Source organism: Labeo rohita, chromosome 8, assembly GCF_022985175.1.
Source record: "Labeo rohita strain BAU-BD-2019 chromosome 8, IGBB_LRoh.1.0, whole genome shotgun sequence".
NCBI classification, from domain to species: Eukaryota; Metazoa; Chordata; class Actinopteri; order Cypriniformes; family Cyprinidae; genus Labeo; species Labeo rohita.
Window position 1 is genome coordinate 19,250,257 of NC_066876.1, and position 27,981 is coordinate 19,278,237.

Genomic DNA, 27,981 nt, shown 5'->3' on the forward strand with positions numbered 1-27,981 from the left:
CCTCAGAAATCTGAGGAACATTTTCACTTTCACTTCTTCACTAGACTGCCCACAACCTCCCCCTCCAAACATCTCAATGTCTTTCCCTTCTCTTTTCTCTTCTTATAATTCCTGTCATCTCTTTCTTTTAATTTATATTTCTGTGTTATTATCGAAAAGAGCTTCAGCTGCTATGGTTGGTTCACTCGTTTGACTGTAGGTGTAGTGTAGTATTGTTTTTTATGTTTACATTTTTAAATATAGTTAAATATGAGAATTTGTATGTATATATATGAAGAGTTCAGATGCAAAACCAGCTAAAAGCCATCTCGGTCAAAAATGAGATACTGATACTGAGTGAATGCTCTCGACACATATTATACGTCCATCAAATACTTTTACTTCAAACTCGCTAAATTCCAGCCTCAGCCCAATCAGAAGTACCAGTACTTACATAGAAACCTATACAAAGTAGCCAGAAAGAAGTGCTCATTTTAAAGAAATACGTCAGATGGATTTAGCTGGTTTTGCATCTTAACTCTTCATATATATATATATATAGATATAGATATAGATATAGATAGATAGATAGATAGATATGCATGTTCTTCAAATATTTTTATCAAAAAAAAAAAAAAAGTCTAGTTTTCTGACACTGCAGGAAAAACAATATTGTGGCACACATTAATATACATCTGTCAGTCATTTCATTTTTGCTGTGTATAAAAGCGTTAAGAGATCTGGGCCCAGCTGGGCTGAGCTCACTAACGGGCCAATATCATATTTCATTTATGAGGAGCCACCTGGAGCTCTCAGCCCAACCTGTCCAGGTGCGGGTCCATTAGTGTGCATGTGTGAACGCTTGCTTGGAAAGTCCGGTAGTTTTGGAGGTGAAGGCTGGTTCCCTTGAGACGCGCTTGCAAAATGAGGAATAACGTACCAATGTTAGCGTTGAGTAGCCATCCACCCACAGATTCAGGATTTGAAAACCAAATTTATGATGAAAAAACTCATGCGAGTGAAATATGTTGCAATTTACATGACACAGGCACATTTTTCTAAAGGTACTCACATGCACCTAACTTGAACCGTCAGTTCTCTTTTTCTAACAAACTTGACAGAAATCCCATTAAAAAACAACACTTCCTGTTTCACACAGATCAACTGCACTCAATCATCCTGTTTTCTTCTTTGGACAGACAATTTTGATTGTGTATTGCTTTAGAATGGTGCATATGCATTATGTTTTTATTTTATTAATCAAGACAAGACAAATATATGTGGCAAAAAAATTATATTTTCCAACAAAAGTCAAATGATTACAATCAAAAACTTTTTGACATGTAAGGCATCTGATACAAACAGCAGACGGCATGCGTTCTCCACAACCACACAAACGCATACATTCACGCAAAACTGGCATGTGCTCGCAGACAGTCACACAGTTTCTCTCCTCGCTAAGAGGAAAGGCGGCTGGGAAGACGAGAAAGAGGAAGCTGAGGTTCTCAGTGTGTTTGGGTGCTTGTATGTGCAAAAGCACGTGTGGAAGTCCATTAATGGGGGTTATGTGCTTTTGGCTGTGCATGTACTGGCATCTGTAGTGTCTCCTTTAAAACAGGCGCTTCTCATAGCTAAAAGAACAAAATAAAAGGTCAGTTCATTTTTTCATTTAAGTTAAAAATTGCACATCATTCTATTCAAAAGTGTGGTTTCATGCTCACAAAGGCTGCATTTGATTAAAGTTAAATATTATTGTAACTTTTCTCCATTTTAGTAATGTCATTTAATATTGTGATGTCAACGCTGAATTTCCAGTACCCATTACTCAAGACTGAAGACTCAGTGTCACATGATTCTTCAGAAATCATTCTAATATGCTGATCTGGTGCTCAAGTAATATATCTTATTAGCATCAATGATGGAAACAGTTGTGCTGCTTCATATTTTATTGGAAACCATGATAAACTATTCTTTTTAGATTCTTTGATGAAAACAAAGTTCAAAATAATGGCATTTATGTTAAATAGAAATCTTATGGAACACTATAAAAGTTAATATATATCTATATACCTACATATCTATCTACTATATATTTATGGGGTCTTACTGACCCCAAACTTTTGATTTGATCGGTAATGTACAATTTCTTCAGACTAAGTGCACGAATGTTTATTTAACTACCTGTGTAGGCTGTGTACTCCACCCTCCATCTGAGCTGACATTGTCCTCTTTTCAAACCTCAGTTCACCAGAATACATCATTGCCCTGAGATAGATGGAGAAGGAAAAAGGAAAGGGGGGGGGGATAAATGACAAATGGTCTCTCATTAAATTCAAATGTATAAATATTTGGGTTTGTGTTTGTTTTAGCAGTGCATTTTTGGCTTAAAGGTGCAGAGTATAATTTCAGTGCCACTAGTGGAATGAAACAGAATTGTAAAAAGAAATAATTTGGAAACAAAAACATACTTTTTACAATCTTGTTTGGTGCCATTAGTGGCACAGAAATGCTACACTGGGCTTTTGAATGCATTTAATTGCAAAAATGTGAGTAATTAGTGCAATTGCGCGTACCTCAGCTGCGTGAGGCTCTTTGCACCGATGTCTTGGCAGGAATGCTGAATGCCAACAAGGAGATATGGAACAAACTTATGGATGGAGCCTTTATCCTGAACAGCCCCTGAAACTCCCTGAGCTACTTTAATTTTATCACTCTCACTGAAAAAGAGACAGAGAGAAAGAGGACAGAAAGGTTGAGAGAGTGAGCATGGTTTAAATTTATATTCTGTAGAACTTTCTTTCTCAGTCAAAAAGCTGATATTAGATATTAGCTTTTATTAATGTTTCATATTCTCATTGAACTATTATTCCATAAAACAGTTCAGGACAAAAGTTTACATACACCTTGCAGAATCCGCAAAATGTTTATTATTTTACCAAAATAAGAGGGATCATACAAAATGCATGTTATTTTTTTTTATTTAGTACTGACCTGAATAAGATATTTAACCTAAAATACGTTTAGATATAGTCCACAAGAGAAAATAATAGTTGAATTTATAAAAATAAGCCTGTTCAAGAGTTTACATATGCTTGATTCTTAACACTGTGTTGTTATTTGAATGATCCACAGCTGTTTTTATTTATTTATTTATTTTTTAAGTGATATTAGTTCATGAGTCCCTTGTTTGTCCTGAACAGTTAAACTGCCTGCTTTTCTTCAGAAAAATCCTTCAGGTCCCACAAATTCTTTGGTTTTCCAGCATTTTTCAAACTGAGGACAACTGAGGGACTCATACGCAACAATTACAGAAGGTTCAAACGCTCACTGATGCTTTAGAAGGAAAAACAATGCATATTATTTTCTCTAGTGAACTATATGTAAATGTCTTTTATGTGAAATATCTTATTCAGGTCAGTACTAAATTAAAACAATAACATGCATTTTGTATGATCCCTCTTATTTTGGTCAAATGATTAACATTTTGCAGATTCTGTAAGGTGTATGTAAACTTTTGACCTCAACTGTATATCTAATTATCGTCAAGCATTAGACTATATAAGCAGTTGTGAAATAGTAAGCATATAGCAAAGCTGTTTAAAAAAAAAAACAAAAAAAAATAAACAAGGGAACGTGTAATTAGTAGCTAAACAATAGCAGGAACTTAAAGCAGTAAGTGCACAGTTGCATTTGGGAAAGGATTTATTTGTGTGGCACCTAAAGTATCTGCTCTGTGAACCCAAGTTCTTGTCCATGGCATCCAGTGAGCCCATCCCTCTGTACTTCTTCAGACGGATCCCATCCGAAAAGAAATATTCACCAGGAGCTTCAGAGGTGGCAGCGAGCAATGACCCCATCATTACTGAGACAGAGAAACCAAAAGCATAAGAGAATGTAGCTTCAGTTATGACTTTAGTTTATGTCTATGAATTTATCCACCAATTTGTAAATATTATGGGTCTGGCTTCCGGTCTCATCCGTGCCAGCTATTTTTAGCTGTATAAAACAGGTTTTTCTGCTTGATATTGCAAATTGCTGTGTCTTACCATGATATGTTAATGTATTATCTTAATTATGAACACACTGATTTGTAGTGCAAATGGTTTTACTGTTTACTGCACATTGTTATTCTTGTCATAATTTTCCTTGTGGCTAATGAACTGGAAGTCTTGCCCATAGGCTTACTTACGTTAAAGAAAAGGTGGATATCTAAACCATTTCTCACCTGTAGATGCTCCCAATGCGAGTGCTTTAGCAATGTGACCAACGGTCTGAATTCCCCCATCAGCGATGACAGGCACACCAAACCGCCGAGCATATTCTGATACCTTATACACAGCCGTTGCCTGTGGCCTCCCGCACGCTAGCACTGTGAGAACAATGAGAAATAGAGACTCTTACTTACAATTTACCATCAACTTGCATATTCTACAAATATTAATTGTGTAGATGAGGACAATCATATGCAGTGATGAACAAATACTTTCAATACAAACAAAGACATTCATACTCTCTCACACACAGACAGCCATATGGACAATGTATTCTTTACTCATGCAGTCATGTGACTTCAGTCAGTGACAATCAACCAGTACCAGTATCAATTCAAAATGAGGCCAAACCAGAAATCTAAATCATAGCACTTCTTTGAACTTCACTAAGTTCAAAGACAAAAAGTTAGCATTATATGAAATATGTGGATGTGTGAAAGTGGAATTTTAGATGTGAGATTTTCTATACATGGTAAGGTAACATGAGAGAAGAAAAAGAGGAGCCCATCAGCAAACCCTCTGCAAGTCTTGACAAACAAGGACAAGTGAGAAAGTTTCAAAATGATTTGAGTCACTCTCTAAATTCATGTAAGCCTTTTGCTCCACTGTCTGTTTGTGAACTTTCGCAAGACCATCTTTGACAGAGTGGGTCCAAAAGTCTGAGAATACTAGTGCAAATTATACTATTTTATTTAAGCAATTTAACTAATTAAACTTTATATTAATTTATTAAAGAATTAGTTCATTTCCAGAATAAAAATTTCCTGATACCTTCATGTCATCCAAGATGTTCATGTCTTTCTTTCTGCGTTTGGAAAGAAATAAAGGTTTTTGAAAAAATATTCCAGGATTTCCTCCATATAGTGGACAACTTCCAAATTGCGGTTTCAATGCACCTTCAAAGGGCTCTACACAAACCCAGCCAAGGAATAACGGTCTTACCTAGCAAAATGATCGGTCATTTTCTTTTTGGCCTTTTGCATGCTTTTGAACAGACAGGACAGTAGAGAATGACAGGAAAGCATAGGGTGGAGAGTTGGGAACAGGATTGGCAAAGGACCACAAGTCAGGACTCGAACTCGGGTTGCAAGAGGTGCAGTTGCACTATAAGTCAGCAATGTGTGAAGACGCACATGCTTATCACAGAGCAAGTGCAAAATGTGCATTTGTGGTTAAAAAGGATATACATATTTTTTTTTTTTTTTTTTTTTTTTAAGAAAGTTACCAATTGTTTCGCTAGATAAGACCCTTATTCCTTGGCTGGGATTGTGTAGACCCCTTTGAAGCTGCACTGAAATTGCAATTTGGACCTTCCAGCTGTTGATCCCCATTGAAGTCCACTATATGGAGAAAAATCCTGGAATGTTTTCCACAATAACCGATCGAAGAAAGAAAGACATGAACATCTTGGATCACATGGAGTAAATTATCAGGAAATTTTTATTCTGGAAGTGAACTAATCCTTTAAACAAGTGAAAAGTTGCATGCAAGATGCATGGAAATCCATGCTGTCATCTTCCCATCATCATCATTATCTGAAACTGATGCCCTGGGATTTTTTTGGCATTTTCATAGTTTTATTTAAAACAAAGAATGAGAATAGACAAGAAGTGAAGAGGGGGCAGCAGTGCTGGGAAATGACATGTGTCAGCTTTTTACCCACAACCCCCTTCTATAATCTCTAGTCACACCATCTACACTCTGTATACTGCAAAATAAAAAAAAAAAATGGTGTGACTGAAATAACACAAACTATACTGAACTGTAAAACGAAGACCTTCTGCTGTGAGACCGATGATTGTGAAACCCTCAAATATTTGCACAAGTGCACTTCATATGCTCCAGTGCTCTCACAGCAGCTCTAAAACCTATTTGGACACTTAAGCCATATTTCTAGCATTTTCATTGTACAGATAAAATCTCAAAGCAAATGACATATAGAAAAAACAATGCTAAAGCTTTTCTCAGAACTAAGTTCACATTCCTGTGCCTAATTGACAATGGCTCTCATTCAGCATGTATTTTTTTTTTTTTTTAAATAAATGTCACTTGGTTTTATATTTTATGATGCAATGAGATTGTTTAAGTTTGATTTTCATGTCCAAATACCTTTTCTTGCCACTGCACAAGCTAGTTCACTTATGTTAGTGAGGAATTCGGGTAACAGACTTAGATCAGAGGAAGTGCCAAACGCCATTACTGACAGGTTAGTCAGACAATGACAAGCATCCAAAACCCCAAAAACCAGCAACTACTTCTAATGATGCAGAGCCATTAACCAGTCAATGCAGCAGGCAGAGTGAGATAGTGAGCCAATGGGATCTGTATGGGGATCACGGGGGAAGGGACTTACTGGAGTATCCCGTAACAGTAGTTGGGGTTTTGGGGCTGTGGAGCTTTAAACCAGGAGGAATACTGAGAGGTGCTAGAGAGACACAATTATAGAAAGGAAAATAGAGACTGAGAGAAAGCACACGGTAGCTCTGTTCTAAAACCTAGTGAGGTGCCTGGCTGCTTACATAGGCTGCTTTCTTCTAAGGAAGTATAACTAATTGTTATGGAACCTCGAAAGGGATGGATTTGGAATGCACTACAAAGAAAAGCATGTTGCTAAACTAACAGCATGATACTCTAATAAGCATAAAAATGTTGCACTAATAAATGCAGAGTAAAATAATACATTTAAATTACTTATCTATTTTACAGCATAAATTATTTTATTCAGTATTAAGTTTATTTATTATCAAATTTTGTCAACCAACTTTGATTTATTTCCAATGCATTATGGAACTGTAATATTCATGAATTACATAAGCAATTTAAGATAACTGTTTTTTTTATTTTAATGTTAAAATGTAGTTTATTTCTGTGATGTCAAAACTGAATTTTCAATCTTTAATGTGTCATGATCCTTCATGAAATTATTCAATATGCTAGTTATTATTATCATCAATTATGAGAACAGTTGTGCAGAGTATTTTTGTGGAAACATGACACTTTTTTAGGATTCTTTGATGAACAGAAACTTGAAAGGAACAGCATTTATTTGAAATGGAATTCTTTTGTAATGTAATGTCTTATAAATGATCAATTTAATGCTTGAGTTTTTGAACAGGAAGATTTTTAATGTTTTTTAAATAATTCTCTTCTGCTCACCAAGCCTGCATTTATTTGATCCAAAATACAGCGAAAGCATTAACATTGTAAAATAGTTTTACTATTTAATCGACTGCTTTCTATTTGAATACATTTTACATGTAATTTATTCCTGTAATCAAAGCTAAATGTTAGGCATCATTACTCCATTCTTCAGTGTCACATGATCCTTCAGTAATCATGATTGCTGATTTGCTGTTCAAGAAATTTATTATTATTATTATTATTACTACTACTACTACTATTATCAATATTTAAAACAGATTACATTTTTTCAGGATTCTTTGATGAACAGAAAGATTAAAAAAAAAATCAGCATTTATCTGAAATAAATTATAGAAATTAATACTTTTACTTAGCAAGGATGCTTTAAATTGATCAAAAGTGATTATAAAGACATATAATGTTACAACAGTTTGCCATTTCAGATAAATGCTGTTCTTCTTAACTTTCTATTCAAAGAAACCTGAAAAAAAAAACTACTTTCAACAATGTTTTCTGAGCAGATTATGTGACTGACGTAATGATGCTAAAAATTCAGTTGTGAAATCACAGGAATAAATTACATTTGAAAATATATTCAAAAAAAAAAAAAAAAAGTTATTTTAAAATGTTACTTATGACCAGTAGTGTATGTCAGGAGCCAGTATAATTATATAGCCTACTTTCTGGAACAGTCTTTGCTAGGTTTTGGAACAGAACTGATAAAAAAAAAAAAAGGAACTGACGCAGGTAACAAAGACAACCAGTCGGAAGGAAAAAATGCCATAGAGACAATGAAAAAGCACAAAAAAGGAAAAACCTAGAAACAAGTGTAAAAAGATTGAAAAAAAATTGACAGAAGAGAGCAAGAGTGAGCCTTCACTACTATACTCCGATCATTCAGAGCAACAGAGAAAGATGTTTGTCACCGAGAACTATGGAAATGAACAGACAGACACATACATATTATTTCTTAGACAAAACCACTGAATATAGAATACCTACCCCGCACAAACAAAAATATGGAAACTTTTCTCCACAGATTCAAAAACCCCAGAAAAGTGCTACAAGAGAGGAAACAGGGCAGTGCAGATTGTCTGCCAATCAATCCGCACAATTAACTCACAGACCAAAACTGCAGGCATATTTGTGAAATTATAGATAATTTGGACTGCTCTAACCATGTTAAAACAGGACCAGAGGAGGCACTAGACATTAGGTGCTCTCTCTGGAATGACTGGATGTAGAAACAGCCTGTGATTGGCTGAGGGGCAGGCAGTCAGGCGTGGGATTGGTGGACTGACCTTCTTGTGTGATGCAGATGGAGCCGCTTCCCATTCCAACTCTCAGAGCATCCGCTCCGGCGTCAATCAAATTCTTCGCCTGAGCCGCAGTCACAACTACAACAGAGAGACAACCCATGTGAACTGTATGCCTATAGATGTCATGTTCAAAAATTTCGCATTTAATACTAACCATTGCCGCCAATGACTTGTAGACTGGGATATTTCTCTTTTATGTACTTAATCATATTAATCTGAAAGATGGAATTTCCTTGGGAAGAGTCCTGAAGTGCATAAGAGACAGTATGTAAACAAACAGGACATAAATTAACCATCTTCAATAATTGATTCACTAGAAGAAATCAGGCCTCACCAGGACGACCACATCAACACCAGCCTGCACCAGCAGGTCAAGTCTGTATTTGTCATCATTGTGTGTTCCAATTGCAGCGCCACAAAGCAGCTGTTTTCGAGAATCCTTTGAGGCCAATGGGAAATCTCTGTTCTTCTTCAGATCTGTCCGAGCAATGATGGCCACCAAACAGCCCTCCTCATTTACAATAGGAAGCTTACCTAAAGCAAACAAACATTGAGCGTGAGAATGATTGGATGATGATCTGCTCTGACATATTCAAAAATTTAATTAATGTTTTTTAGGCTGATTTAATATGATAATAATGAATTTGTGAGTCTTTTTGACAGAGTCAACATTTTTACTTATTTATTTGGTTGGTTGTTTTATACCTGTCAGCAGCTATATTTTTGGTCAAAATTATTTACATGCAAATAAATTTATAAAGGAGATACGGAATAGATATACAGAATAATTTACAAACAGAAAGAATTCCACAAGACTTCCTATTTGCTAAATGCATTATTATTTTAAATAGTAGTTATGCTGTTATGCAAAAACAAGATGCAAGATTACCATCTTGTAATTATGCCACTGCTGAGAGCTGGTGCATGAAACACTGCTATATAGGTTAATGAATAATTAACATTCATATAAAATGTTTTATTTGGTTCAAGGATTAATCCAAAACCTTCCTCTACCACGAGAGTTTGAAGAAAGAAAAGGGTAAAGAGCTCTCATAAACTGTCTTAAAGTCTACCCCACCTTTCTTGCTCCTTTGAAGGATTTCATTGGCCTCTTTCAGTGTCACTCCTGCTGGAGCTACAACCAGGTCCTCCCTTTTAGTCATTACCTGAGAGAGAGAAAGATAAGGTGAGCTGAGCTCAGTAAAAAACTGCTTAGCCCACATCCTCTGTGTTAAGCCCCACCCACCTCACTGAGGGGCAGGTCATGTTCAGACTCTTTGAGGAAGTCGATATCTCGTGACGAAATGATGCCGACCAGGCGTCCACCCATCTGTCCGTTGTCAGTGATCGGAATCCCGCAGAATCCATGTCGAGCTTTTGCCTGAAATACGTCTCTTACTCGCTCGTTAGGACTCATCACCACCGGATCCGTAATGAAACCCTGTTCGTACCGCTAAATGATCAAAAGCGGAGGAAAAGGGAGGGAGAAACGCGAGCGATGCTCTATTAGGCATTTCTACTTGGGAATCACTTCGATACATATGACTTAAAACAGAATGAGGTGTGGATTTCTTATTCACAAGGACACTGTTGCAACTACAGGGTAGGGGTCAGAAGAAAAATGTATATTATGAATGAGAAAAGAAAATGGGTGCAAACATTAAAGACAGAGACGTGAAGAAACTCACCTTGACTTTGCGAACTTCATTAGCCTGGAACTCTGGAGTGCAGTTATGATGAATGAAGCCAATCCCACCAGTCAGCTGTGACATCACATCATCACATTTGATATTAGAACAAAACGCTACATGGACAGATGATCAATCTTTGTAAATTTACACTGCCGTTCAAAAGTTTGGGATGAGTAAGATTTAATGTTTTTTAAAAAAAAGACTCTTTTGTTCACCTAGCCTACATTTATTTGATCCAAAATACAGCAAAAGCAGTAAAAATATTTCACAATATTACTATTTAAAATAACTGCTTTTTATTTTAATATATCTTAAAATATAATTTATTCCTGTGATGCAAAGCTGAATTTTGATCAGCCATTACTCCAGTCTTCAGTGTCACATGATCCTTCAAAAATCATTCTAATATGCTAATTAATTACTTTTATTATCAATGTTGGAAACAGCTGGACTGCTTAATATTTTTTTTGGAACCTGTTAAATTTTTTTTCATGATTCTTTGATGGGAAAAAAAGTTAAAAAGAACAGTATTTATTCAAAACATAATTATTTTCTAACAATATACTGCAAGTCTTTGCCATTATTATTATTTTTTTTTTATCAATTTAACACATTCTTTGTGAATAGAAGTATTATAATTTCTTTTAAAAAAAGAAAAAATGTACTGACCACATTTTTCAAACTGGTAGTTTATATTGCTACAAAATATTTCTATTTTAAATAAATGCTGTTCTTTTTATCTGCTAAGAAGTATATTTGCAAAGATGGTCTAAAAGCTAATGGACATAGATCTGAAAGACATAAATCTTGTATCTTGATCCATGAGGATTTTAATGATTTCATTGATAGTAAAATATGGGGCAGCATGATTGGAAATAAACTTTTCTTTTGTAATATGCATAAATACAGACATATGTGCTTATTTAAATGCCTATATCAGTAAGAGCGCTTTCTGTTGTGGAATCTTGTGTCAATCATCCTCTTACCGCCATAGCAATGGCCATGCCAGATTCTGTTACTGTATCCATGGGTGACGAGACCAGAGGAGTTTTCATTGTGATTTGTTTAGTCAGTGCTGATGTCAGGTCCTTCAGAGAAAGACAATCAAATTTAACCACACAAGCAACATTATCCATCTAGCAGTAGAGTGTAAAAAGTTGACTACTGTTCAAAACTAGAGTGTTTTACTTACCACCTGGTCAGCTGTGAAGTCAATGTATCCTGGTAGAATCAGGAAATCACTAAAAGAGAATTGAGAAACATGAGCAAAAAAAGTGAGTGAGGGAGATTAATTAATTTACAGCTGCTACAAGTTATTTTTGAACACATATCACAATTACTTGACTATGGAAGCCTGTTTCAACCACTGAATAAAATTAAAAAAAGCTTTATGTGACATTTGATCACACAATTCTGAAATACCAGAATTGTGGGATAAAATCTCACATAAAGCTTTTTTTTTATTTTTTGCAATTTGTTTCTCATAATTGTGAGATATAAGCTCGCAATTGTGAGTTATAAAGTTAGAATTGTGTGATATAAACTCACAATTGTGAGAAATAAAGTCAGAATTGGGAGAGAGAAGACTTTTTCTCGCAAATTGTGAGTTTATATCTTGCAATTCTGACTTAATTTCTCAGAATTGTGAGATATAAACTTGCAACTGTGAGTTATAAAGTTTAATTTTGAGGAGGAAAAAAATCATACGTTCTCAGAATTGTGAGTTTATATCTCACAATTCTGACTTAGCTCACAATTTTAAAAAAATGTATTTTTAAAAAGTCACAACTGTGAGTATATCTCGCAATTCAGACTTTATTTCTCAGAATTGCAAGTTTATGTCTCACAATTTTAACTTTATAATTCACAATTGCGAATTTATATCACGCAATTCTGAGAAAAATGTCAGAATTGAAAGCTTGTATCATGCAATTCTGATAAAAAAAAGTCGGAACTGAACTGCATTTGACTCCAGTTCTAGCCAATCAAAAATCTCTATAGGTGGTTCTCTGCCAACAGCAAGTTTTTGGGGGGTGGAACTAACTGTTTGACCAACTAAGGACAGAGTGGAGAGTTTGAGAAACATTTGGAAACTATTTATCTATCTAGAAACATTAACCATATATATTTAAAACCGTTTTTTTTTTTTTTGCAATTCTTTAAAAATCACTGTTATGAATTCCAAACGAATCATTAACGATTCAGTGAGTTGACTTGAGTACTGCTCTGACTCAATTCGATTCGCCAACATTCAACTCTTATCTCGTACACACTGACACATACACACAACTTTGATTATGTTCCAAAAACAGTAACTTTATCAATTATATGTCACATATGTTTACGAGTATCACGCAACACCCTGTTTATGATAAAACTGAGTATGTCAATGCTTCAACCTAATGTCCAATGTAAACAATCCATGGCCTACAACTCTTGTGTTAGATGGCAAACAGAACGGCGTTTCTAGAAAAAACCTCGCACCTGCCACGGATAGGCTTTCACTCGGGGACAGTACATGCTTCACATGGCACCAGAGAATTTGTAACAAGAAAACAACCACAACATACTTCACAAAGCTCAACCTATTTATAGCACATTTGGAAGGAGACAGCAATTACGTTTTGGTACAAGAAAAGCTGCTTGGGGTGTCAGTGGATTAGGAATAGACTGTGGTAACTCTGCTTGCATAATTGGAATGGCAGCAGATGATGAATCACCCACAGTTCAGCAGTCAGTCCAAGATGTCCCTCCGACCTGACTTAACCTTGTGAACCCACACGGCACCACACTGACATGTGCCCTCCATAGTGATCCGTCTATGCAGTACTGACTCACGTGAAACCGAATTGCATAATAGGTGAAAAACAGTGTGCTGTCACCCATGCTGGATGCAAAACCAGACAAATGCGGACCAACAACGACACCTACATGCTGTTCAGCTCATGTTGGCGTTTTTAGATGAAGCTGCATACCGTGGCAGCACATCTGCAGTGCTGACAGACAAGCATGTTTGATGTTTAACAAACAGCAAGCATATGGAGAATCAAATAGAGGGGTATGAAACACAACTTAAGGTATTTACTTATAGGTAAGGCCGTCTCCGCAGTTGAAGAGCTGCTGTCCAGTTAGACCGTCGTCAGGCACGTAGCCCGTCTGTCCGCTGATTAAATAGTCTGCCATAGCGCTTAAAAAGATTTAAAGTCCAAATCCTCACAGGAGGAGTGTTTTTCAAGTCGTTTGCGCGCAGTCCGATGAGTGATGTTCTCCTCGGAGCTTCAATCAGACACAGTCTTCACGGCACCTAATGACAGTAAATGTCGCAAAAAGCTCAGGTTTCTATTAAAAGACGGATCTGAATCAAAGAAGACCCGGTTTTGGGGACCGAAGCTGGCCCGTGGTGCCCACAAGCACCACACGTGTCTGTCTGTAGGACGACCTCGTCTTCCGCAGATATAAATAAGGTATCTTCCTACGTCATTTCCGGCCTGCAGCAGACTGGCGTTTATTCGCTAAAACTGTTTTAATATTCCTGAATAGAGGAGACTAGGGGTCATCTCTTCACCCTGGGGTGCAGTGGAAAGGGTGGGGTGTTTGTTTGTATATTCTGCTGTGGGCGCGTTCTCGTTATCTCGCGCGCACATGTGGTCGGCATGAGGGGAACTTCTTCGATTTAAATTTATCTCGTGCACTCCGCTGCTGACTTTATTTGGCTCGCATGAACTGACCTGAATATGCAGGCCCGGGAACGCGCGAGGACACCTAATACCCTTCTGAAGCGCGCAGCGACTATTTGAAGATGTTATTTTTATTGTGAAATAATTTTCATAATATATTATTAGGGCCGCATTAAAAATGCAGTAATAAAATCAATTTGATATATTTAAGTCAAACAGTGAATCTTCATTGCTTGTCAGTAAAAGCAATTATTTTGTCTAAAGTTTTGACCTTTTTTGTCCTTGTATTTTAACGTTAATAATTTTCTATTATGTATGTATATTTTTTCTCTATCAGAAATGTTGATTTTGCATTTGATATGTGAATAGCTAAATCCTTTATGAAACACCAAAAGAAAAAATGGTTCATACAGTACTGCATATTGTGTTTATTCTTTGCTGTAAAGACCAAATGTTGCATTTTATGGCTGTAGGTCACCTGTTAATAGAATAAAAATTAACCACAAAACCAGTCATAAGAGTAAACGAAATACTGAGAAAATCGCCTTTAAAGTTGTCCAAATAAAGTTCTTATCAATGCATATTACTAATAAAAAATGTGACCCAGGACCACAAAACCAGTCATAAGGTTTTTTTTGTTTTTTTGTTTTGTTTTTTACATACATACATGATCTTTAACTAATATTCTAATGATTTCTGGCATAAAAGAAAAATGTATAATTTTGACCCATACAATGTATTTTTGGCTATTGCTACAAATATACCAGTGCTACTTAAGACTGATTTTGTGGTCCAGGGTCACAAATTAAGTTCTGATATATTTACGGTAGGAAGTTTACAAAATATCTTCACGGAACATGATCTTTACTTAATATCCTAATGATTTTTGGCATAAAAGGAAAATTGATCATTTTGACCCATACAGTCCATGTTGCCAAGTCCACGTTCATTAGTGTTACCACCCGTCCCGCTTTGCCTTGTTCCGCACATCGCTTATTGAGAAAATGTCCCGAATATTTATCAGACTATTAGTTTTTAATTGTCATATTAAGAAAATGTACATACGTTCTTTTGCCTTTTTAAAAAAGCTTTTTATTTATTCTTTTTGCAGCATAGTTTCCGCAAACGTGTGATCTAACACCACCGACGGAAATGGTTGAGCACACACAGGAAAACACAATATTCTTCATTAAAAAAAAACAAAAAACAATGCAGCTCTCAGACATGACTTTCTTCTTATTTTAATAGTTAGTTTGAGACTGTTTCTATGGCATTATTTTTTATGACAAATATATCCAGAGCGCATTATTCTAATGTGAGTGCACATCAAAATTTGCCAAAACAAATCTCTTCTCTCGCAGGTGGATTCTCTTCACTCGCAGACAAAACAGATGCGCTTTCTTTCGCTTACATGTGCTCGCTCAGAAACATAAATAAGTGCATATAACAACGGATGTAAATCAGTTTTTACATAGCATAACAGTAGTAAATGTATCTCTCAATGGAAAGCTAATTTTATCAGGAAAAAAAAAAAAAAAAGGTGTATTTTAGCCCCCGGAATGCGATTTTTAACCCCCCTTTTCGGCTAGCTTTGAGTAGGAATTAAGCGGGTTTTATTGTAAAAACCTGGCAACCCTGCATACAATGTATTGTTGGCTATTGCTACAAGTATACTTGTGCTACTTAAGACTGGTTTTGTGGTCCAGGGTCACATATATGGCAGCTCTTAACATTTTGGTGTCAGAGACAACTCTGGTTTTGCATAAATTAAGTGTTACATGTTGAAAAGTTGTGTGGTACATGAATATATGCCATTTCAAATGCACATGTACACCACCATTCAAACTTTTGGGATCACTATGAAAAAAATAAATACTTTTATTTAGCAAGGATGTATTCAACTTATCAAAAACAAGACATTTAATGTTATAAAATATTTATATTTTTAAATGTGTAAATGTTCTTTCTAAATTAAAAAAAAAAAAAAAAAGTTTTCACACTGCATTTTAAATTGTGATAATATTTAATAATAAAATACTATGAATATTAATTAATTACCTTTTTAAAAATAAAAAATCTTGAGCACCACATCAGCATATTAGAATGATTTCTGAAGGATCATGTGACACAAAAGACTGCAGTAATAGCTGCTGAAAATTCAGCTTTGCCATCACAGGAATGAATTACATTTAAGATACGTTAAAACAGAAAACTGTTATTTTAAACATTTCACAATATTACTGTATTTTTAGTCCAATAAATGCAACCTTGGTGAGCATGAGAGACTTCTTTTAAAAACGAACAAATACTGCTGACCGCAAAACTTTGATTGGTAGTGTAGTGCAAATACATCTTTATCGTGTGTGCACAAGAAAACACAAGAGTCACTGTCTGGTTTAAAAACTTTCTCTCAGTAACTCTATTTCTGTATTAATGTACAACCGTTGAAAATTACAGCATCATTTGTTTTTCATCTTTTTTTTCAGTTTTCAGTTTTTTTTTTTAAATGATCTAACTATCAACAGCCATTTCCAAGGAAGAAAAAAAAACATGAGAAGAAAGCAAGAGTGAGAAGGAAAGGCGGCAGAAGTTATGGCAGGAGCAATGTTGTAGGAAGAAAAGAGTTAGACTGTTTCGGTGGAGTGTTTTGAGTGTGTGTGCGTGCGTATGTGTGTGCATGTGTAATGTCAGCTGACGTGGGGATGTGAGAATGCATTGTCTATGCGAACGCCAGTATACAATTTTGCTTTTCTCAAACCCTGCAGCCGAGTAGATTAGAAAGCAAAAAACGGGGCACTGATGAAGGAAAGAATGAACAAAAGGGGAAAAAAACTGCTTTGTAAAGAGATAAATGAGAAAAACAAAAAGGAGATGGACGAAACATTATGAGAGATGCAGAGTAGAGTTTTGACCAAAAAAAAGTGGAAGGGGTATCTTTGGAGAGAAGGGGCCAAGACAGTTGAGAGAAGAGTGAACTCGACGTGGATTTGATGGACGGATGTTTAGGTGTCGTGGAAATCCTTCAGCAGCGTCCGTCTCTTCTGCTCAGCAATGTGCATCTGGTTCTCCAGATCCTACACAGAGGAGGAAAAAAACAGAAATTATAATTCTTTTTTTTAATCCAGTGTTCCTGTTCACAACTTCCTCTAGTCTTTGTTCCATCTCTCACCCCTCTATCATTAGCGCTCGGCTCTCCTCTCTCATAACTGTCTGCTCTCTCCACTTTCCATGACAAGTTCTCGATCTCCGCCTCCAACTGCGCTTGCTGATACTCAAACTACAGGGAATAAAAATGAGATTACCCATTACCAAAGACTGATCTCACACAGATATTTGACCTTCAAATGATTCACACATTTAATGTAAGTGCTTACCAGTTTTTTGCGGGGTCCAGACTCCATGTAGTAGGCATAAGGATAAGTGTACTGCAGTGTGTAACGACACTATGGAGAGAGCAAACAGACAGCGTAAGCATGTGGAAACACAGACCCTTACACGATTAACCGGTAGAGATTTTGGACTATCGCCTCTGTCGCGGTTAGGCGAAAGTATACTTTGCTAAACTTCCAAAACAAAGATTCACATATAATGTACAGCCCCTTGTCATCCAAGATGTTTGTCTTTCTTTCTTCAGTCGTAAAGAAATGCATTTCTGCATTTTTCTCCATATAATGGACTAATACGTTGCCCGATTTTCAACTTCCAAAATGCAGTTTAAATGCGGCTTCAAACGATCCCAAATGTGGTTGTAAGCAATCCCAGCCGAGGGAGAAGGGTCTTATCTAGCATACCGATCGGTTATTTTCATTAAAAAATACAATTTAAATACTTTTTAATGTCAAAAGCTCATCTTTCCTTTCTCTCCCTGAACTCTGTGTATTCTGCCTCAAGACAGTTAGGGTATTTTGAAAAACTCAGACCGTATTTTCTTCCTCAACTTCAAAAATCATTTCAAAATCATCCTACATCGCTGCAGAAATTCTGACTCAGTCTTTGCAAAGTGAACATGCAAAGAATATCAAACACCCTTAACAAAAAAGGTAAAACAGCAATTTTGAAATTGAGGGATCTCTCAATGCTCTTGACAAAAATCACTTTTTTGACTCTAATAAGAAGAAATATATTTTTAAATTACACAGTGAAGAATGTGCAGTGGTTTTATACATTTGATTACTTTATATAATGTATGTAGCATTTATTATTTGTTTTACTGTAGATTTTTGTGTCCTATTGCTTGTAATTAGTTTCTCATTCTTATTTAATCGCTGACTGTTTACATGTCTTCAGTAAGGTTTTTTTTTCCTGTTATTTAGGCAAGTATAATTTTTTTGTGATATTGACACTGGTGAGAAGAATTATGAAATTTCTATGGTATCAAAAATGTTGATACCATAAAGACCTTATTTAAAGAAAAAAAAAACTATATTGTGATATATTTTACTTTGAAATAAAATTACTCATATCGTGATACAAGATTTTGGTCACACGCCCACCCCTTCTTTAGTGTTTGAAAATTAAGAAAATCAGATAGAAAACAAATCTGCCATAAATATTAGTACTGCAACTTTATATAGTTTTACTGTAAAATAAAAGTATTATTATCATTATCATTATATATAAATCACAAAATGTTGGGCCAAACTGTGTAGCCTTACAAACAACCCTCAGCAAACCTTAAAATAAAATAAAAATTAAATCGTAAACCGCAATTTTTATTAGAAAAATCCCATTTCCCCACACATCGTGCAGCCCTACTGTGGAGTCCAGCTGGAACGCAGCCTTTACCTTGGCCAGTAGCTTGGCAGCATTCTGCAGGTACTGCCAGTCAATCCAGGTGCCCAGGTTATTCATGACTCGCTCCTGAATCTTCTCCTGGATCCGCTGGTATGTCTGTGCCTCCAGCTGCAAGCTCTTATTGTGGTTCTCCCACTGGACACACACACATATATAACGTACAGATTGATGCTTATGTATTAAAAAAATTAGGAACAATGTTGCTATTAACGTGAAAATTGCAACTCGTAAATACAATGAGATTTAGTTTCAAATCTAGTGAGCTGTATTGTTGCCATATAGGCAGCATCCTAACTAAAAAAGGCAGCAACTGGACAACCACCACACAAATTCTCTTCCAGTTTGCTGTTATCATGTACAGCATGATGCTCTTAGCATAACAAATTAGATTGCACACATAATACTGAGTAAACTATTCCATTTAGATTTGGAATTAAATGTTTTTATTGATACCTCTCTGTAATGAACTAACTATAATGTTATAAAGGCTACTTTTTGGATCAACCTACTTGTCAAAATCACTACTAAGCTCACTAGCTAGGTTTTGGAACAAAGCTTACATTTATTAGTCTTTATCTCTTTTTCAAAAGAGATTTATTTATAATTGATTAATCATTTTTGTCTCACCCTCTCAAAGTAGAACAGGTATTTTTTGAGGGCCTCTCTGGCCTGGGCCTGCTGGCTCTGATTCACGATGTCTGGGTTCTCTTTGTAACGACTGCACTCGTAGTACTCACTGCCATGAGTCTTCCAATCGCCCAGACACATCCAGCAGAAATCTACACACAGCCATAACAATTTCATTACTGCCAAGACCACTTCACCACTCAAAGGGATTTTGACAATTTCTAGAAACTAAAAATTAATGAGAAAAAACATACCATGTTTACACTTTGAGCATTGCTGCGAAGAGAAAAAAAAAACATGTTCAGTAAAAACAACAATCTTTTGATGTTATTTTAATTTGTAATAATATACTGTTAATAAAATGTTGTTTTTACTGTATTTTCAAGTAAATTTAGCTTTGGTAAACATAAAAGACATCTTTTACAATATTGTTCTCTCACTAGTACTCTCACTCTGACATGCTGGGTGTTTTATTAAGTGCACAGATAATGAAAATTAATGTGTATACTACACTACTCACCATGTGGTTGCACCCTCCATTCTTCTCAATGCAGATATTGCACTTAGGGCACTGTGGGCACAAAACATAAGGATATTATTAAAATATCTTTACTATCAAATTAAACTGACACAACAATATATATTTAACGTGACCATCTTAAATGTAAGGTTTTCCTTACATCTTTAGTGTGTGCACTGATGTAGTTGGCTGTCTCAGAGTCATCTGCACATTTGGTCAGCCATTTGCGGATGGTAGCACAGTCTGTGGGTGCGTGGTACATCTGTCTGCACTTAAAACTGAAGACAGACGGACACAGTCAATCCAAACACACATGCAGTCCATGAATTGAGCGAGTAGTGTGCTTAAGTGTAATTGTGTATAATACCAGAAGACTTCTTCGCAGCGGCTGCATTGGACTCTACGAGCTCGAGGTTTCTGCACCTGTATAACTATCGGACAGTCGGCACCAGGACACAACTGCAGCTGGAAATGACTCTGCAGACATATAAAAACATGAGCAAGATAAGAGCAGTCAGTGAGACTTGCCTGTGATAAGACTAGAAATGTACTGATATCACAATTCTGCTGTATACCAATTTTAAAGCTAATAATATTTTTAAAGTGTTATCTCTTGACAAAGTAAACACAATATGATAACAGGTAAAATAAGCATGATTGCAAAAAACTCATAGACAGACACACACCTCTACATAGTCCCTGAAGAGGTAGCGTCTGTATTTGTCTTTCAGTTCCTCGCTGGACAGCAGAGGAAGAACAAAATCATCTGGCATGCGGAGAGAGCAGTCCTGCGCCATGCAGGAGATCTCTATAGACAAACACAGTCCACAGAGGAGATCAGATAACAAGCTCACTCTAATCAGCAATACGTACTGTACTGCGCACAGACTTTATGCGCTCAATGTGTGTGCGTGTACACTTACCCACTCCCACACCATCTTTGACAAGTACAGTGCAGTGCTGCTCCCAGCATGCCTTGCAGAAGGAGTGCTGACAGGGTAGAGAGAGGAGAGCGTCTCTCCGGACCAGCTGCAGACACACCCCGCACTGCTGTGACGTCCCGGCCTGAAAAAACACACGCACACAAAGAAAAGGAAGTGCAGTAATGATCGTTAACAGTATAATTAATTACAAGTTGTCCCAGGGAACCAGTTTTTTCTTTTTTTTTTTTCTCCACAGCTGTGCTGGTTTCTTGTCTTTCAAACCACTATGTCCCACATCATAAAATAATTAAACCTGAATCAATATTTCACGTCCGTCATTGATTTGGCAAATAGCTGCGTAAGAAGCAGAATAAAGTACAGTCAGCTGGTCATTGTCCAAGTTAAAAGCACTTTATTGCACGTACACTGTACACTCAGGGCCATCTGCAATTTGTCAAAGAACAGATTTCAGGATGGGCACATTTTTAATTGCCTCAACACTGCATTTTACAGCCAAGAACTTCTTGGAATTCAAGTTTAAAGGTGACGTGTCATAAAAATCTAACTTTTTCCGCATTGAAGTGCTATAATTGGGTCCCAAGTGCCATCTACCAACACAGAAAATGTGAATAAGAGGACAACCCAGTAACTTTGTTTTGATGAGCCTTTTTCTGCAAGCATGTGGAAAAAGTAGCGTGTCAGATTTCGCTCCTCCAGTGACGTGGTAAAGTGATCTTATTATAATATTACCGTCCCCTAATCTACATGTTTCCGCTCACAGCACTGTCATTTTGTTTTCACAAATGACTGCGGTGTACTAGATCTAACGCCATGGCAAAAGTTCAAGCATAGCTTGCTAACTGTTCTGTCTTTGGCTGCACAGACGAGCACAGAACACTATTTAGAGTCTCAGTGGAGACAACAGAGCAGTGGATTTATTGATGTATTTACTGTATATTACGCTGCTGCCATGCAGATCTAATACAAATATGCAATTTCTTTCCCAGCTGTTTACCTTCACAGACATAACTGACTGTTTTTATACTCATGTGTTTTTAACATAAACTTGTGTGTATTTGACAGTTTAAGCGCAGTAAGACGTGAAAGAGAACTTAGTTGAGTACTCACATGCTGTGTGACAACGCTTTCTGTGCATGTGCGTAATATGGTTTAAAACACATGATTTCAGCATGATAGACTTGATAATCATAACCAAAACTAATGTTTTTTGGCAGAATATCTGTGGTACAAACTGTAAAAGCGCAGCTCTATTCTGGAAAAGTGGGCGGGGAGCAGCAGCTCATTTGCATTTAAAGAGACATGCATGGAAAACAGCATGTTTCTGCTTCCACTCAAATTTAGCATTTTCAAAATGATTTGTGGGGTATTTTGAAGTGAAACATCACAGACACATTCTGGGGACACTTGAGACTTATACTGCATATTGTAAAAAGATGCATAATAGGTCTCCTTTGAGGGAGTTTTAATCACAAAAAAACCCCAATATATTTTTCATCAAATAACTATGTAAAATACAGTTCTCACATATAAAAACAGACACAGATTATAGGAACTCACAGTGAGAGATCTGCAGATGCTTGTAGGCTGAGCATGGGCTTCACATAGCAACTGAGAGGAATTGGACTTATACCTTCAGATACAAGAGAAATATTAACAGATTGAGACAGAAGTAACAAAACGGAGTGTCCAAAAACTTTTTAACATCAGGATTTTAAGTTAAACATGAATGTAATTAATATTTTCGGTGCTGTATTTAACTGCATTTTCATTATTTTTTTATTCTTTTAGTCTTTTTGCAGTTTACCTAAGAATTTCTGCAGTGACAAATATCATTTACGCTAATTTTCAAAAGTTTAAAGTAAGTGGAAAAAAAAAAAAAAAAAAAAAAAAAAAAAAAAAAAATTATATATATATATATATATATATATATATATATATATATATATATATATATATAAAAGAAAATGGTTATTTTAACATTGTATTTAATGGTTATTGTACAGTTGTACTTGTTAGAATCATTACAAATGTTAATTATTTTACCAAAATAAGAGGGATCATACAAAATTCATGTTATTGTTTATTTAGTACTGACCTGAATAAGATATTTCACATAAAAGATGTTTACCTATAGTCCACAAGAGATAATAATAGTTGAATTTATAAAAATGACCCAGTTGAAAAGTTCACATCCCCTTGATTCTTAATACTGTGTTTTTACCTGAATGATCCACAGCCGTTTTTTGTTGTTGTTTAGAGGTAGCTGTTCATAATTCCCCTGTTAACTGTTCCTTGAACTGTTCTTTAGAAACATCCTTCAGATTCCACAAATTCTTTGATTTTTCAGCATTTTTGTGTATTTGAACTATGTCCAACAAAGACTGTATGGTTTGGAGATCCATCTTTTAACACCATTTTAAGAATCAAGGGGATGTAAACTTTTGATTGGGGTCATTTTTATAAATTTAATTATTTTCTCAAGTGGACTATATGTAAACATCTTTTATGTGAAATGTCTTATTCAGGTCAGCACTAAACAAACAATAACATGCATTTTGCATGTTCCCTCTTATTTTGGTAAAATAATTAACATTTTTAATGATTCTAAAAGGAGAATGTAAACTGACCTGACTGACCTCAAACCTCTAAACAGTAGTCTCTCAGATGTCATGAGTAATTACAAAAGAATTACAAAAACATTTAATTCATTTTAGATGAAGTATAACATTTCACTTTTCATGTTAACTAACTACCCATAAAAGTGTACATATTTTGTGTGGGCATGCTTTGCTGTATTTAATTACCTTTCGAGTATTTGTGACACTTGCCAGTGAAAATGTACAAGGACCAGTTTGGCTACAGCTGGTGACACCTGAAGGGAGAAAAAATATCTCCGTATTGACAGACTAAACTCCATGAATAGTCTGAAAAATTTATAGCTAGGAAATATACGTAAATACTCAGCTAAATATTGTCAGCCAACAATAAATCTGTCAAGCATTTTCACTCATTACTCCCTCACCTTTAGGGCACTGGCTACATTGTTGACCTCCTCAGTTAGTACCCTCTGGCTCTCCCTGTATGTCAAGCAATTGAACTGGTACTCTTCCGGGTCAAACGGTTCTTCCACCGCCACGTCATCATCAAGTCCATCATAATAATCAGGGATGTCGCCCTCCACGACATCTTCGTCATCTTCGAATTCCTCGTTACTGTCTGAGGCTTGGCTACTCATGTCCACAGACATAGCCCTCCGGGCCCGACCTTTCCCTGACTGACAGCTGCTCTCCACTAATCAGCAGCTACTGAGCTGCTCCTCTCCGCCCCCGACCGGACCGAGAATCCCAGGGGGCCCTGTGGCTTTTAGCAGCACCGAAAAAAGCAGAAGAAATCACACTCCCCGTCACTCATGAGGAACCGGAGCAAGGGATAAGCTCAGAGAAAAAAAATACTGAAAGAGAGAAGAAAAACACATTATTTGGATTATTAGTATTTGTCATTTATACATGGTTAGACTGTATAAAAGATATTTAACCTAAAAGCTTATACTCAAAATAACTTATGTAGATGAATATAAATACAATTTTTACTTTCTATGTTTAAATGGATTTAAATTGTACCATCGTGAAGGGATTTATTTTGACTCTACCTTTCCTCACTTATTACACCGCTCCTTAATAAATATATGAATGGACATGAAATATTGATTCGAGTTGAAATTATTTCATTATGTGAGAAGAAAGAGACCGCAGAGCACCCAGGAACACTGAACTCAATATCCAACATGACTTTTGGTATTGGAATTTATTATGCAATAATGACTGTACATTATCTGTGCGATAATAATGGATAATAATTAATGATAATTTGTAGGATAATAATATCATTATACAACTAGCTAAAATGGATTGTGATACACTACCAGTCAAAAGTTTTTGGACAGTAAGATTTTTAATGTTTTTTAAAAAAAGTCTCCTCTGCTCACCAAGCCTGCATTTATTTGATCCAAAATACAGCAATAAGGCAGTAATATTGTGAATATGTTTACTGTTTAAAATAACTGCTTTCTATTTGAATATATTTTAAAATGTAATTTATTCCTGTGATCAAAGCTGAATTTTCAGCATCATTACTCCAGTCTTCAGTGTCACATGATCCTTCAGAAATCATTCTAATATGCTGATTTGCTGTCAAAGAATTTTTTTTATTAATATTATCAATTTTTAAAACAGTTGTGTACATTTTTTCAGGATTCTTTGATAAATAAAAAGATCCAAAGATCAGCATTTATCTGAAGTAAAAAGAATTTTAAGAAGAAATTATAGAAATTAATACTTTTATGTAGCAAGAATGTTTAAAACTGATCAAAAGTGAAGATAATAAAAAACGTTATAAGACATTCATAATGTTACGAAAGAATTCTATTTCAGATAAATGCTGTTCTTCTGAACTTTCTATTCATCAAAGAACCCTGAAAAAAAATTTACTCAGCTGTTTTCAACGTAATAATAATTAACAAAAAATTGAGCAGCAAATCAGAATATTAGAATGATCTGAAGGATCAAGTGACTGGAGTAATGATGCTAAAAATTTTGAAAATCACAGATATACATTACATTTTAAAATATATTCAAATTGAAAACAGAAATATCTTCATCTGTGTTTCTAAGATGAACGAAAGTCTTACGGGTTTGGAATGACATTCTTGGGTGAACTAAAGCAAAAAAAATGTTCAAATAATTGTTAGAAAATAATTGTCAAAAATCATTCAAATAATGCGGTCTGACGGCTTCAACAAAAGCATATACTACTGAATAACCTCACGGCTCACAGTAGGTCTGTCTTTAAAGATTAATAATTTATTGTTCAAAATCAATTCTGTAAAGAAACTTAATGATTTCTCACTTCAGCTCTGTTTGCACTCTGTAATAAGAAGCGGCTAGCTGTCTTCAAAATTTCATTGGTAACATTAGACAATTTCCAAAAACACAGATAGAATATACATGGTGAAAGCAGCCTTGCTAGTGTACTTAACTTTAATGACACTCGCTGAGCTTGACCCAACCGGTCAAGGAGCCGTTCCAATATTTACAGATCAACACACCTTGGAAACTATCTGAAGGTTGTACTTTTAGATGTTTGTCTCAGTATTACCAGTGGCCAGGCAACTCTTTGAGCGTAAGACAATCATAACCTCACATGCAGAGCGGCTTAGCGTTGCGTTTTAACGGATTAAACGGTGCACTGATAGTCCAACCGGACAGCAGGAGCAGAGAAGGCCGCGTGACCGCGCGCCTGATGATCACAGAGATCAGAGCTTTGCGTGTGTGCGCGCCTGCCGATGTGATGACAGTCACCGATTCGACTGAACAAACAATCAGTGCACATTAAACTCAGAATGTGCACGGGGTCTGGATCGGTACCGGGTGGGTCGGAAAACCCACAGTCATGGGACGACCTGAAGGTCCCACTGTCTATCCCTAGCATTCCTCCCGGAGCTATAAATAGAGCGCGACGCTGGGTGGCATGCATAATATCATGCTCAGCTGGGTTACGGATCATGGTTTAAGTGCGTAGGGGTCGGGTGGGGGTTGAGCAAGGACTGCAAACTCACGGTACTGACAGTACGGGTTGTGCTTTGTTTACTCCATATGAATCGGGCCGCACCAGCTGTTGCTCCTCTCTAGATCAGCACATACATACAGCAGCGCGATCGATGCGCAGAGTCCCTCTCTCCCGCTTTATTCCTCTGGATATCTGTTGTTTCACTAAACATATCCCGCAGTTTAAAGTGCATATACTCTAATTAAACTTGTTTAAGTGAATGCAAGGATCGTTGAATGTCGCTTTAAGGGCTTTATTTGCAATCATCCGCCAGCGCGCACTCCAGCTCGGGGATTCGTATGTAAACAAGGCCGTTTTGGTTCGCTCGCCAAACCCACTGCTCTAATCGTTTAAAGCCCCCCGTCGTAAGCAACATACTGACTTTACTCACCTGCCGGACCGCGTCGGGCCGCCACTCGACGCTGGCTGTAGAAAGATTTCGGGACAGAGATCCGATCCGTTCGCTCAGATGAGTCGCAGCAGCGCTGAAGATCGGAAGTACGGGGGGGATTCTAGAGTGGCGTCACTTCCGTGTCCGAGTGCGAGGCTGTTTTCAACGGTGAACAGGCTTCTGTTGCCGAGGAGGGGCCACACAAACTCACACAAACTCAAAACTGACATACATACTTGCGATCAAACACACGCGCGCGCACGCTTATGCAAATGTAGGTCAACAAAACAAGAAACCTGATTTACAGAGTGGAAGTTAGGTACAAAGGCAAACAGAGAAAGGCGACCTCATAGCAAGTTCATACCTTAAAGACCTGCTTGCTTTGTTAATAGAGATGAAACAAAAAACTAAATGTGTTGTTTAGTATACTTCAGTAGTTCATAAAAAGAACTTTTAGAACGATGGTAATGTTAAGAAGAGCAGCATTTATTCAAAATAGTATATATGTCTTTAGTATCACCTTTTATTAATTTAACATTAATTTCTCTTAGAGCTGCTGTTATTTTTAACGTTTTATTTAGGAAAGAATCCTGAAAAAAGTATCACAGGTTACAAAAACATTAAGCAGCACAACTGTTTCCAACATTGATGATAAATCAGCATAATAGAGTGATTTCTGAAGGATCATGTGACACTGAAGACTGGAGTAATGATGCTGAAAATTCAGATTTGCATCACAGGAATAAATTCTATTTTAAAGTATATTAAAGTAGATAATCACTATTTTACATTGCAATAATATTTCACTATATTACTGATTTTTCTGTATTTTAAATCAAATAAACACACCCTTTATGAGCATAACAGACTTTTAAAAAAGCATTAAAAAATGAATCCCAAACTTTTGAATGGCAGAATATACAGTTGAAGTCAAACGTTTACACACACCTTGAAGAATCTGCTAAATGCTAATTATTTTACCAAAATAAGAGGGATCATACAAAATGCATGTTATCGATTTTA

At 36.2% G+C, this 27,981-nt stretch overlaps 2 protein-coding genes across 4 annotated transcripts; both read right to left on the reverse strand.

The window, feature by feature from the left end:
• Positions 1-1,258: 1,258 nt before the first annotated feature.
• On the reverse strand, positions 1,259-13,958 carry impdh2 (IMP (inosine 5'-monophosphate) dehydrogenase 2). 3 transcript variants are annotated; one of them, XM_051117574.1, is made up of 15 exons: positions 13,487-13,957; positions 11,594-11,642; positions 11,388-11,489; positions 10,399-10,473; positions 9,957-10,163; positions 9,789-9,876; positions 9,045-9,244; positions 8,865-8,955; positions 8,693-8,788; positions 6,604-6,675; positions 4,205-4,348; positions 3,697-3,841; positions 2,553-2,696; positions 2,161-2,244; positions 1,259-1,610 (listed from the first exon to the last, which is right to left on the reverse strand). In XM_051117574.1, the coding sequence occupies exons 1-15, from the start codon at positions 13,582-13,584 to the stop codon at positions 1,589-1,591; spliced, it is 1,617 nt and encodes a 538-aa protein (XP_050973531.1). In that variant the 5' UTR covers positions 13,585-13,957; the 3' UTR covers positions 1,259-1,588. The 3 variants fall into 3 exon arrangements, with proteins under 3 accessions (XP_050973531.1, XP_050973533.1, XP_050973532.1); XM_051117576.1 differs by lacking the exon at positions 2,553-2,696 and having other exon boundaries at positions 13,487-13,958; XM_051117575.1 differs by lacking the exon at positions 6,604-6,675 and having other exon boundaries at positions 13,487-13,953.
• A 528-nt stretch (positions 13,959-14,486) lies between these two features.
• arih2 (ariadne homolog 2 (Drosophila)) lies at positions 14,487-27,126 on the reverse strand. Its single transcript, XM_051117436.1, has 15 exons — positions 26,959-27,126; positions 23,986-24,414; positions 23,768-23,835; positions 22,521-22,593; positions 20,943-21,084; positions 20,706-20,827; positions 20,387-20,496; positions 20,180-20,297; positions 20,020-20,070; positions 19,754-19,775; positions 19,500-19,651; positions 18,864-19,007; positions 17,453-17,521; positions 17,248-17,355; positions 14,487-17,152 (listed from the first exon to the last, which is right to left on the reverse strand). Exons 2-15 carry the CDS (start codon positions 24,208-24,210, stop codon positions 17,081-17,083), a joined length of 1,476 nt encoding a protein of 491 aa, XP_050973393.1. The 5' UTR covers positions 24,211-24,414; positions 26,959-27,126; the 3' UTR covers positions 14,487-17,080.
• Between the last annotated feature and the right edge of the window lie 855 nt (positions 27,127-27,981).